This window comes from Enhydra lutris, unplaced genomic scaffold (assembly GCF_002288905.1).
Source record: "Enhydra lutris kenyoni isolate GAN:26980312 unplaced genomic scaffold, ASM228890v2 scaffoldscaffold58, whole genome shotgun sequence".
Classification (NCBI taxonomy): domain Eukaryota; kingdom Metazoa; phylum Chordata; class Mammalia; order Carnivora; family Mustelidae; genus Enhydra; species Enhydra lutris.
In genome coordinates this window covers 593288-607498 of record NW_019154142.1, presented here as the reverse complement: position 1 = coordinate 607498, position 14211 = coordinate 593288, and the positions used below count along the sequence as shown (strand labels likewise).

General features: G+C 40.2%; 1 protein-coding gene across 1 annotated transcript in view; it reads right to left on the bottom strand.

Annotated features, from left to right (window-relative positions):
* Window positions 1-13848, bottom strand: part of LOC111158302 (fyn related Src family tyrosine kinase) — a 113168-nt gene extending 99320 nt beyond the window's left edge. The window contains exon 1 of the mRNA XM_022520254.1: window positions 13475-13848. Coding sequence (XP_022375962.1) covers window positions 13475-13848 — 374 coding nt within the window. The remainder of the gene's footprint in view (window positions 1-13474) is intronic.
* Between the last annotated feature and the right edge of the window lie 363 nt (window positions 13849-14211).

The window sequence follows — 14211 nt, the reverse complement described above, 5'->3', positions numbered from 1 at the left end:
GAGGAGCACAATTAAGAAAATATGCCCTAAACAGATGGGGAGAAATTCCATTACCTTTATACTTCATAAAATTCTAATACTTTTATTTCATAGCATAAACTACCAACAAAGTTACAAAGTACTTTTTTTTTTTCCCCAAAGCAGCTCCTAAAATGGTGACTAGGAGAGGAACTGGAAAAAAATCTGCCTTTATGTAGCAATTGAAAGGAGGAGAAAAAGCTTTCCACTGAATGCTTTCATAGTTTAATTTGGTATAAAGTATGTGAGTACCACCTAAAGCACACTTAGAGAATTAGGCAAAGAAATTTTTAAGCCCTTTGCAGATAAATGACTTGCTATGTGCAAATCAGCCACCGACCATTTTGTTTTCTATCACTATATTGCATTAGTTAAAAATTTTTATGGTAAAAACATGGGATTTAAAGCCATTGTTCTTGGCTCCAAGATTTATATGTAATTTCCACGCCATTATTTTCTGGGTGAACTTTATCTCTAAAAACACTATGAATAAAAATTGTAAATGAATGGAATACTACTCAGCCATCAAAAAAATGAAATCTTGCCATCTGCAACAACGTGGATGGAACTAGAGGGTGTTATGCTAAATGAAATACGTCAATCAGAGAAAGACAATTATCATATGATCTCGCTGATTTGTGGAATTTAAGAAACAAAACAGAGGATCATAGGGGAAGAGGGGGGAAAAAGTAAAACAAGATGAAATCAGAAGAAGACAAACCATAAAATAAGAGATTCTTAATCACAAGAAACAAACTGAGGGTTGCTAGAGGGGAGGGGGGCAGAGGTATGGGGTAACTGGGTGATGGACATGAAGGAGGGCACGTGATGTAATGAGCACTGGGTACCATACGAGACTGATGAATCAATGATCTCTACCTCTGAAACCAGTAACATATTATATGTTAATTGAATTTAAAGAAAAATAAATACATTTTTTCAAAAAAAGAAAAAAATGTAAACGGAGTTCTAAGTAATCAGACTCTAAGAACAAGGGTTTTGAGAATTTCCATGTTGAAAATGTTGAAGAATAGCTCTCATCTATGAAAGGACCTAGGAGTTCAAATTGAACTTAGGAATGTCAAACTGAAGTTAAGCTAAATATAATAATTTTTCCTACAGGCAAAATAAGTCATTAAGAATGGGCTTATTATGTTACTTAATGCAAGAGATTCAGAAAAGGTATTTCAAGAAGGAATACCAATCAAGTATCAAATTGGTTTATCTTTTAATAATAGTATTGTTCTTTTATTAACATCTCTACTTCTCAGTATTAAAAAAACAAACAAAAATGCTAAAACCTGGAGGAGTCAAACCTGGAGGAGTCAAAACCTGGAGAGATTCAGAAAAGGTATTTCAAGAAGGAATACCAATCAAGTATCAAATTGGTTTATCTTTTAATAATAGTATTGTTCTTTTATTAACATCTCTACTTCTCAGTATTAAAAAAACAAACAAAAATGCTAAAACCTGGCCGGAGAAGTAGCAGGCTGAGACTACTTCAGGTAGCGGGAGATGAGCTAGATAGCTTATCTAAAGATTGCAAACACCTACAAATCCTACGGGAGATCAAAGAGAAGAAGAACAGCAACTCTAGAAACAGAAAATCAACCACTTTCTGCAAGGTAGGACTGGCGGAGAAGTGAATCCAAAGCGACGGGAAGATAGACCGCGGGGGGAGGGGCCGGCTCCCGGCAAGCGGCGGAGCAACGGAGCACAAAATCGGGACTTTTAAAAGTCAGTTCCGCTGAGGGACATCGCTCCAGAGGCTTAACCGGGGTGAAGCCCGCGCGGGGTCAGCGTGGCCTCAGGTCCCGCAGGGTCACAGAAGGATCGGGGTGTGTGAGTGTCGCAGAGCTTACAGGTACTAGAACAGGGAAGCCGGCTACAGAGACAGAGCCGAGGAGTAAGCTCTAAACTCGGGGTTACCTTGAACCGGTCGCAGGCTCAGTCAGCTCGGAGCGCGGCCGGAGGCCAGGGTGACGGGAGTAATTGGGCGCTGTTCTCTGAGGGCGCACTGAGGAGTGGGGCCCCGGGCTCTCGGCTCCTCCCGGCCGGAGACCGGGAGGCCGCCATCTTCATTCCCGCCCTCCGGAACTCTACAGAAAGCGCTCAGGGAACAAAAGTTCCCGAAAGCAAACCGGAGCGGATTACTCAGACCTGCCCCGGGTAAGGGCGGTGCAACTCCGCCCGGGACAAAGACACTTGAGAATCACTGCAACAGCCCCTCCCCCAGAAGATCAACAAGAAGCCCAGCCAGGACCAAGTTCACCTACCAAGGAGTGCAGTTTCAATACCAACGACAGCAGCGGAATTCCAGAGGAGGAGAAAGCAAAGCACAGAACTCATGGCTTTCTCCCCATGATTCTTTAGCCTTGCAGTTAATTTAATTTTTTTTCTTTTTCAATTTTTTTTTTCTTCTTCTGCTAAATTTTTTTAACTTTTACCCTTTTCTTTTTTAACGTTTTCTAACTAGTTTATCTAATATATATATATGTTTTTTCCTTTCTATATTTTTTCTTTATTGGTTTTCTTTTTTTAATTGTTTCTTCTTTTTTTTTTTTTCTTTTTCTTTTTTCTTTCTGAACCTCTTTTTATCCCCTTTCTGCCCCCTCACGATTTGGGATCTCTTCTGATTTGACTAAAGCATATTTTCCTGGGGTTGTTGCCAACCTTTTAGTATTTTATGTGCTCCTTCATATACTCTTATCTGGACAAAATGACAAGGCGGAAAAATTCACCACAAAAAAAAGAACAAGAGGCCGTACCAAAGGCTAGGGACCTAATCAATACACACATTGGTAATATGTCAGATCTAGAGGTAAGAATGATGATTCTCAAGGTTCTAGCCGGGCTCAAAAAAGGCATGGAAGATACTAGAGAAACCCTCTCGGGAGATATAAAAGCCCTTTCTGGAGAAATAAAAGAACTAAAATCTAACCAAGTTGAAATCAAAAAAGCTATTAATGAGGTACAATAAAAAATGGAGGCTCTCACTGCTAGGATAAATGAGGCAGAAGAAAGAATTAGCGATATAGAAGACCAAATGACAGAGAATAAAGAAGCTGAGCAAAAGAGGGACAAACAGCTATTGGACCACGAGGGGAGAATTCAAGAGATAGGTGACACCATAAGATGCAACAACATTAGAATAATTGGGATTCCAGAAGAAGAGGAAAAAGAGAGGGGAGCAGAAGGTATATTGGAGAGAATTATTGGAGAGAATTTCCCCAATATGGCAAAGGGAACAAGCATCAAAATCCAGGAGGTTCAGAGAACCCCCCCTCAAGATCAATAAGAATAGGTCCACACCCCGTCACCTAATAGTCAAATTTACAAGTCTTAGTGACAAAGAGAAGATCCTGAAAGCAGCCCGTGAAAAGAAGTAACGTACAATGGTAAAAATATTAGATTGGCAGCAGACTTATCCACAGAGACCTGGCAGGTGAGAAAGAGCTGGCATGATATATTCAGAGTACTAAACGAGAAAAACATGCAGCCAAGAATACTATATCCAGCTAGGCTATCATTGAAAATAGAAGGAGAGATTAAAAGCTTCCAGGACAAACAAAAACTGAAAGAATTTGCAAATACCCAACCAGCTCTACAGGAAATATTGAAAGGGGTCCTCTAAGCAAAGAGAGACCCTAAAAGTAGTAGATCAGAAAGAAACAGAGACAATATACAATAACAGTCACCTTACAGGCAATACAATGGCACTAAATTCATATCTCTCAATACTTACCCTGAATGATAATGGGCTAAATGCCCCAATCAAAAGACACAGGGTATCAGAATGGATAAAAAAACAAAACCCATCTATATGTTGCCTACAAGAAACTCATCTTAAACCCGAAGACACCTCCAGGTTTATAGTGAGGGGGTGGAAAAGAATTTACCATGCTAATGGACATCAGAAGAAAGCAGGAGTGGCAATCCTTATATCAAATCAATTAGATTTTCACCCAAAGACTCTAATAAGAGATGAGGAAGGACACTATATCATACTCAAAGGAACTGTCCAACAAGAAGATCTAACAATTTTAAATATCTATGCCCCTAACGTGGGAGCAGCCAACTATATAAACCAATTAATAACAAAATCAAAGAAACACATCAACAATAATACAATAATAGTAGGGGACTTTAACACTCCCCTCACTGAAATGGACAGATCATCCAAGCAAAAGATCAACAAGGAAATAAAGGCTTTAAATGACACACTGGACCAGATGGACATCACAGATATATTCAGAACATTTCATCCCAAAGCAACAGAATACACATTCTTCTCTAGTGCACATGGAACATTTTCCAGAATAGATCACATTCTCGGTCTTAAATCAGGTCTCAACCGGTATCAAAAGATTGGAATCATTCCCTGCATATTTTCAGACCACAATGCTCTAAAGCTAGAACTCAATCACAAGAGGAAATTTGGAAAGAACCCAAATACATGGAGACTAAACAGCATCCTTCTAAAGAATGAATGGGTCAACCAGGAAATTAAAGAAGAGTTGAAAAAATTCATGGAAACAAATGATAATGAAAACACAATGGTTCAAAATCTGTGGGACACAACAAAGGCAGTCCTGAGAGGAAAATATATAGCGGTACAAGCCTTTCTCAAGAAACAAGAAAGGTCTCAGGTACACAACCTAACCCTACACCTAAAGGAGCTGGAGAAAGAACAAGAAAGAAAGCCTAAACCCAGCAGGAGAAGAGAAATCATAAAGATCAGAGCAGAAATCGATGAAATAGAAACCAAAAAAACAATAGAACAAATCAACGAAACTAGGAGCTGGTTCTTTGAAAGAATTAATAAGATCGATAAACCCCTGGCCAGACTTATCAAAAAGAAAAGAGAAAGGACCCAAATAAATAAAATCATGAATGAAAGAGGAGAGATCACAACTAACACCAAAGAAATACAGACAATTATAAGAACATACTATGAGCAACTCTATGCCAACAAATTTGACAATCTGGAAGAAATGGATGCATTCCTAGAGACAAATAAATGACCACAACTGAACCAGGAAGAAATAGAAAGCATGAACAGACCCATAACCAGTAAGGAGATGGAAACAGTCATCAAAAATCTCCAAACAAACAAAAGCCCAGGGCCAGATGGCTTCCCGGGGAAATTCTACCAAACATTTAAAGAAGAACTAATTCCTATTCTCCTGAAACTGTTCCAAAAAATAGAAATGGAAGGAAACCTTCCAAACTCATTTTATGAGGCCAGCATCACCTTGATCCCAAAACCAGACAAGGATCCCATCAAAAAAGAGAACTACAGACCAATATCCTTGATGAACACAGATGCAAAAATTCTCGCCAAAATACTAGCCAATAGGATTCAACAGTACATTAAAAGGATTATTCACCACGACCAAGTGGGATTTATTCCAGGGCTGCAAGGTTGGTTCAACATCCGCAAATCAATCAGTGTGATACAACACATTAATAAAAGAAAGAACAAGAACCATATGATACTCTCCATAGATGCTGAAAAAGCATTTGACAAAGTACAGCATCCCTTCCTGATCTAAACTCTTCAAAGTGTAGGGATAGAGGGCACATACCTCAATATTATCAAAGCCATCTATGAAAAACCCACCGCAAATATCATTCTCAATGGAGAAAAACTGAAAGCTTTTCCGCTAAGGTCAGGAACACGGCAGGGATGTCCGTTATCACCACTGCTATTCAACATAGTACTAGAAGTCCTAGCCTCAGCAATCAGACAGCAAAAGGAAATTAAAGGCATCCAAATCGGCAAAGAAGAAGTCAAACTATCACTCTTTGCAGATGATAAGATACTATATGTGGAAAACCCAAAAGACTCCACTCCAAAACTGCTAGAACTTGTACAGGAATTCAGTAAAGTGTCAGGATATAAAATCAATGCACAGAAATCAGTTGCATTTCTCTACACCAACAGCAAGACAGAAGAAAGAGAAATTAAGGAGTCAATCCCATTTACAACTGCACCCAAAACTATAAGATACCTAGGAATAAACCTAACCAAAGAGACTAAGAATCTATACACAGAAAACTATAAAGTACTCATGAAAGAAATTGAGGAAGACATAAAGAAATGGAAAAATGTTCCATGCTCCTGGATTGGAAGAATAAATATTGTGAAAATGTCTACGCTACCTAAAGCAATCTACACATATAATGCAATTCCTATCAAAGTACCATCCATTTTTTTCAAAGAAATGGAACAAATAATCCTAAAATTTATATGGAACCAGAAAAGACCTCGAATAGCCAAAGCAATATTGAAAAAGAAAGCCAAAGTCGGTGGCATCACAATTCCGGACTTCAAGCTCTATTACAAAGCTGTCATCATCAAGACAGCATGGTACTGGCACAAAACAGACACATAGATCAATGGAACAGAATAGAGAGCCCAGAAATAGACCCTCAACTCTATGGTCAACTAATCTTTGACAAAGCAGGAAAGAATGTCCAATGGAAAAAAGACGGCCTCTTCAATAAATGGTGTTGGGAAAATTGGACAGCCACATGCAGAAAAATGAAATTGGATTATTTCCTTACACCACACACGAAAATAGACTCAAAATGGATGAAGGATCTCAATGTGAGAAAGGAATCCATCAAAATCCTTGAGGAGAACACAGGCAGGAACCTCTTCGACCTCAGCCACAGCAACATCTTCCTAGGAACATCGCCAAAGGCAAGGGAAGCAAGGGCAAAAATGAACTATTGGGATTTTATCAAGATCAAAAGCTTTTGCACAGCAAAGGAAACAGTTAACAAAACCAAAAGACAACTGACAGAATGGGAGAAGATATTTGCAAATGACATATCAGATAAAGGGCTAGTGTCCAAAATCTATAAAGAACTTAGCAAACTCAACACCCAAAGAACAAATAATCCAGTCAAGAAATGGGCAGAGGACATGAACAGACATTTCTGCAAAGAAGACATCCAGATGGCCAACAGACACATGAAAAAGTGCTCCACATCACTCGGCATCAGGGAAATACAAATCAAAACCACAATGAGATATCACCTCACACCAGTCAGAATGGCTAAAATGAACAAGTCAGGAAATGACAGATGCTGGCGAGGATGCGGAGAAAGGGGAACCCTCCTACACTGTTGATGGGAATGCAAGCTGGTGCAACCACTCTGGAAAACAGCATGGAGGTTCCTCAAAATGTTGAAAATAGAACTACCCTATGACCCAGCAATTGCACTGCTGGGTATTTACCCTAAAGATACAAACGTAGTGATCCGAAGGGGCACGTGCACCCGAATGTTTATAGCAGCAATGTCTACAATAGCCAAACTATGGAAAGAACCTAGATGTCCATCAACAGACGAATGGATAAAGAAGATGTGGTATATATACACAATGGAATACTATGCAGCCATCAAAAGAAATGAAATCTTGCCATTTGCAACAACGTGGATAGAACTAGAGAGTATCATGCTTAGCGAAATAAGTCAATCGGAGAAAGACAGCTATCGTATGATCTCCCTGATATGAGGGAGAGGAGATGCAACATGGGGGGTTAAGGGGGTAGGAGAAGAGTAAATGAAACAAGATGGGATTGGGAGGGAGACAAACCATAAGTGACTCTTAATCTCACAAAACAAACTGAGGGTTGATGGGGGGAGGGGGGGTTGGGAGGGGGGGTGGGATTATGGACATTGGGGAGGGTATGTGCTATGGTGAGTGCTGTGAAGTGTGTAAACCTGGCGATTCACAGACCTGTACCCCTGAGGATAAAAATATATGTTTATAAAAAATAAAATTTAAAAATAAAATTTAAAAAAAAATGCTAAAACCTTCAACTGATTTGCCCTGACCCTGATTAACTCCATAAGTATTTGCATTGTTTTCTTATTTCTGCAAGTCAAGAAATAAAGACGCAAATGGATAATACTAGTATGAATGCATTAAGCTAATCTACTTAGGAATGAGATGACCCAGTCTTTACTGGTTTCCCCTTGCCTCCCATCTCACACATGTAAATAAAAACAATAATCTTTACTTAGTACTATATACTGAGCTCCCTATAAAATAAACTACATTAACATCGATGGTATTTGAAAGGAAAAAATGATAGACTCAATGAAGAAAGATACTAAAAGACATCTTTGTGTAATTCCCTGGGTATTAAGGCACTGTGAGGGCCACTTGGACACCCTCACTCAGAAGACTGTTAACTGCTTCACTGTTAAGTTTCAAACACTACCAGTTGAAATGGACTGTAAGTCTCAAGGCTGCAGCTACCTGCACTGAAATTATTGAAGGAGTTTATCCATTTGATAGCAAGAACCCTCATTACTCATCTCTGTTCATAGATGAAGGCCAGGTGTACACTTAAATGAAAAGAAATGGCCCACGCTGACCGAGACGCACAGTGGCAACATCTTTTGGCCACCAAGCTTTTATTCCAGTGGATGTGAAGATCCCAAGGGGAGCCCACTATAGGTCAATAGTGACACACGGGAATACTGCTGAGAACCAATTCCAAGAGGAAAAATGTTGTGCAGGAAAGAAAAAGTATTCTTGGTTACAGATAGCCCATGAGAATAAAAAAAAATAGCCATGATATTTTAGTCATCTTATTTTGTGTTTGTTAGGCAAATATAACCTAAATAAGCAACAGACACTGTACTGGAGCCTGTTACCCAGAATGTTATCACTTTTGAATTGTCTTATTTCAGTTTACTTGTTTTCTTCAGCATTTACGGTTTTATCAAGTAGGAATGCAACTAAACCACTACATATGAAACATTAAGAGTTCATTTTCCCAGACCATCAGGGAACCCAGAGATCTATATGACCCCAGGGACTCTAGAGATGAGCAAACAAAGGTCCTAAGCAATTATATATATTGAATACATTTAAAATTAGTAGATTATGGTTTTCAGAGTACAGGTCTTTCATCTCTTTGGTTAAGTTTATTCCTAGATATTTTATTGTTTTGGGTGCAATTATAAATGGGATCGTTTTCTTAATTTCATTTTCTGCTGCTTCATTATTAGTGTATAGGAATTCAACAGATTTCCGTACATTGATTTTGTATCCTGAGACTTACTGAATTCATTTATCAGTTCTAGTAGTTTTTGGTTTTTTGGGTTTTTTGGTTCTTTGGTTTTTTGGTGGAGACTTTAGGGTTTTCTATATATAGTATCATGTCATCTGCAAATATAAAACTATAAAACACTGATGAAAGAAATTCAAGATGACATAAAGAAATGGAAAGACATTCCATGCTCATGGGTTAGAAGAACAAATATTGTTAAAATGTCTATACTATCCAAAGCAATCTACACATTCAATGCAATCTGTATCAAAATACCAACAGCATTTTCACAGAGCTAGAACAAGGAATCCTAAAATTTGTATGGAACCAAAAAAGACTTCAAATAGCCAAAGCAATCTTGGAAAAGAAACACAAAACTAGAGGTATCACAATTCCAGATTTCAAATATAGTACAAAGTAATTAAAACAGTATGGTACTGATGTAAAAACAGACACATAAATCAATGGAATAGAACAGAAAACCCAAAATAAACCCACATTTATATGGTCAGCTAATCTTCAAAAACAGAGGAATGAATATACAGTGGTAAAAAGACAGTCTCTTCAACAAATGGTGTTGGGAAAACTGGACAGCAACATGCAAAAGAATGAAACTGGACCACTTTCTTTCACCATACACAAAAATTAACTCAAAATGGATTAAAGACCTAAATGTGAGACCTGAAATCATAAAAATCCTAGAAGAGAGTATAGGCAGTAATCTCTCTGACATTTGCTCTAGCAACATTTTTCTAGCTATGTCTCCTGAAGTAAAGGAAATAAAAGCAAAACCTATGGGGACTACATCAAAATAACAAGTTCTGGGGCGCCTGGGTGGCCCAGTGGGTTAAAGCCTCTGCCTTCAGCTCAGGTCATGATCTCAGGGTCCTGGGATCGAGCCCCACATTGGGCTCTCTGCTCAGCGGGGAATCTGCTTCCTCCTCTCTCTCTGCCTGCCTCTCTGTCTACTTGTGATCTCTGGCAAGTAAATAAATAAAATCTTTAAAAAAAATAAGTTTCTGCACAGGGAAGGAAATAATCAACAAAATTAAAAGACAACTGACAGAACGGGAGAAGATATTTGCAAATGACACATCAGGTAAAGGGCTAGTATACAAAATCTACAAAGAACTTATCAAACTCAACACCCAAAGAACAAATACTCCAGTCAAGAAATGGGCAAAAGATATGAACAGGCATTTCTACAAAGAAGACAAACAGACAGCCAACAGACATATGAAAAGATGCTCAACATCACTTATCATCAGAAAAAATGTATATCAAAACTACAATGAGATATCACTGCACACCTGTCAGAATGGCTAAAACCAAAAACACAAGAAACAACAAGTGTTAGTGAGAATGTGGAGAAAAAGGAACCCTCCTGCACTGTTGGTGAAAATGCAGACTAGTGAAAAACAACTGTGGAAAACTATAAGGAGCTTCCTCAATTAAAAATAAAACTATTTTATAATCCAGTAATCATACTACTGTGTATTTACCCAAAAAATATACAAAAACACTAATTCATTACATCCCTATATTTGTTGCAGCATTATTTATAATAGCCAAACTATGGAAGCAGACCAAGTGTCCACTGATAGATGAATAAATAAAGATGAGATAGATAGATAGATACAGATATTTACATAGATATCTAGAGAGAGAGAGAGAGAGATGACAGATAGATAGAATATTATATACCTATAAAAAGAATGAAATCTTGTCATTTGCAACATGGATAGAGCAAAAGAATATAAAGCTAAGGGAAATCAGTAAGTCAGAGAAAGACAAATACCATATCATCTCACTCATAGGTGAAATTTAAGAAACAAAACAAATGAGCAAAGGGGAAAAGAGAGAGAAAGCAAAATCAACAAAGAGATTCTTAACTAGAGAGAACAAACCGGTGGTTACTAGAGGGGATGTGGATGGGTGGATGGGGGAAATTTGGGGTGCGGGTTAGAGAGTACACTTATCATGATGAATAAAAAATAGAATGATAAAAATATTAGATTATGAGTTCAAGACTCTAATATAAATATTCTAGTATTCATTCATACAGTATGCATGTCTTATGCTGAATATAAAATATAATAGCATACTATCACATCATACCATAATACCATAATATGTCTGTAAATCATATAGTAGTGAAAACATAAATGCACATAAGTAAGCATTCAATGAATAAGGTATTTCCTATAGATTAACACAGAAAACAAATGTTTATGCAGATGACTTTCTCATGTGAGAACAATTCCATTCATCAAAAGTCTAGGTTTCAATTCATTTCTAGGCATAAAATTTAGGCATAAATAAGAGCCTTCTTTTTTTTTTTAAAGATTTTATTTATTTGACAGAGAGAAATCACAAGTAGGCAGAGAGGCAGGCAGAGAGAGAGGAGGAAGCAGGCTCCCTGCTGAGCAGAAAGCCCGATGTGGGGCTTGAACCCAGGACCTGGGATCATGACCTGAGCCAAAGGCAGCGGCTTAACCCACTGAGCCACCCAGGCGCCCCAAATAAGAGCCTTCTTAACATGTATAGGTTCCTGGTGTTGGAAAGAATCTCAAAAATAACCAAATCTCCTTATGTATTTGTATTTGAGTTTAGCAAGCAACAGTACTACCCCAAGAGCACTTCCTTGCCATTTCATTTCCTGGGCTAGTAAAGGATGCTGCAGCTCTCATAGAAAAGGAGAACCATATGAGAGACTGAGTGAATCCCCAGAGGTTCATTCCTCTACTAAGGATCCATTCTATAAAATGAGTCCTGGGACATATTCCCAGTCTTGGGTTTCACGGAAACGAGGCGGGAACAAAGTTAGGGCCAGTAACAGTCCCCACTTGCTTCTCAACCCACCAAACCTCAAATATCCACTATCAAGACTGTGTTTTACCTCCTTTATATTCAACCACCACTAGCATAACCTCCCTCCTCCCCCACTCACCATGCCACTACTGTGCCTGGCACTTGCCTGGATGGATAGATGCATGCATGCATGCATGGATGCACAGATGCACGGACGGGTAGATGGATGGATGGATGCATGGATGCATGGATGGATGCATGGATGGATGCATGGATGGATAGATGGATGCATGGATGCATGGATGGGTGGGGTGGATGGATGCATGGATGCATGGATGCATGGATGGATGGATGGGTGGATGGATGCATGGATGCATGGATGCATGGATGGGTGGATGGATGCATGGATGCATGGATGCATGGATGGGTGGATGGATGCATGGATGGGTGGATGGATGGATGGATGCATGGATGGATAGATGGATGGATGCATGCATGGACGGGTGGGGTGGATGGATGGATGGATGCATGGATGCATGGATGGATGGATGGGTGGATGGATGCATGGATGCATGGATGCATGGATGGGTGGATGGATGCATGGATGCATGGATGCATGGATGGGTGGATGGATGCATGGATGCATGGATGGATGGATGGATGCATGGATGGATAGATGGATGGATGCATGCATGGACGGGTGGGTGGATGGATGGATGGATGCATGGACGGGTGGGGTGGATGGGTGGATGGATGGATGGATGCATGGACGGGTGGATGGATGGATGGATGGATGGGTGGGTGGATGGACGGATGAATGGAAAAGTATATATAATTGTCCTCTGTGGGTTCATCATAATTCATAGGATTTTTTTCAAATATCAGAGTAGTCTTTATCACCTCCTCTCTACCATTACTAAATATCTGTAGCTGGCCAGTTTCTAATCATAACAAAAGCTCCAAACGATCACAATTTGGGTAGCATAAGTCCATATCTGGTACTCAAAGAAAAAAGTCTAGTCATGATTTCAGTGGGAAAAAGTAGTGGAAAATTAGCATCTTCTAAATGTTAAACCCTGTATGTTAGTTGGCCCTGTGTGTGCCTAACAGAATGAAAAAGGATTAAAATTAGAGTTAGGGTTGGGGGTTGATCCTTCAAACGTTTTAAAAGCAAGAGGGCTGGACTTCAGATTTGAAAGGGCGATGTAAGGGAAGATCTGTGACCTACCTGCCAATGAAATGCAGTTCTGTTACACAAGTGAGGCATGATTTATTTTACAGCCAAAGTAAAGGTAGGGCCTTAAATGCACCATTTGTTTACATTGATGAAGATGCACCCAGGGCCCCTGGGTTTACATATGGTAATAGAAGTCATTTCCACAACAATTACCTGCCAGTTTCACTCTCACTGAGCAGGAGAGGTGTGTTTCAATGAGAAGGTTCCTGCCAGGACTTCCTCATACTTTCTGGGTGGCTCTTTGGAAATTAGGGGGTTGCAGATAGGTAAGAAGGAAAGCTCATCCGCCCCCAGAGAGTTGAGAAACAAAGTGTGGGTTTGTACTACTCACAGCTCTGCCTGCAGGCTCCTGTCCTCAGCCACATAGTTAGAAGGAATATAGCCCTGCAGCGGCTGGCCAGAGCCATCTCCCCTTTTCTCCAAGTGCCTGGCGAACCACCAGCCCTCCCGGGAAGTGTCCAGGACTTGGAGCTTGTCGCCCGTGCGGAAGCTAAGGTCCTCTGCGGTCCGAGCCTGGTAGTCAAACAGAGCCACAAAGTAGTGGCCGTGGCTTCTCCCGGGCTCCTGACTGTGCAGCTGGGGAGGACCAGGGAAGCAGTGGGCCATGGGGTTCCCAATCACCACTCCCGGCTTGTCGGCCTCCTGGAACAAGCAGGGGAGACAGGGCCGCAAGTATGCCCAGAACCTCAGACAAACGTTGCCCATGGTGCTGTGGTGGGGGGAGGGGGGAGGGGCTTCTCCCTTTCCCCTCAGGGTCTGCAGATCAACTTTCTCTTCTTCCACCAGGCAGCTTGGAAGTCAGCACCAATTCCCCGGGCTTCAGAAAGTGTGCAAAGCCCCGTTTCACAACGAGGGGCAGATTTGCCTGCAGTGACCCCCGCTTGGGGACACTCACCGGGTTGCTTCCTGTGGCTGGAGCTGCTGCCCCAGTACCAAACTGAATGGGAGCTGGGAGGCTGCTCAGGGGAAGATGTCTTTTCTTCTTCTCTGCTTAGGAATTCCAGAGCAAAAATGAAATCAAGAGGGCTTAATTTAGACAAACGTCTAAGAACAGAAGAGTCATCTTGC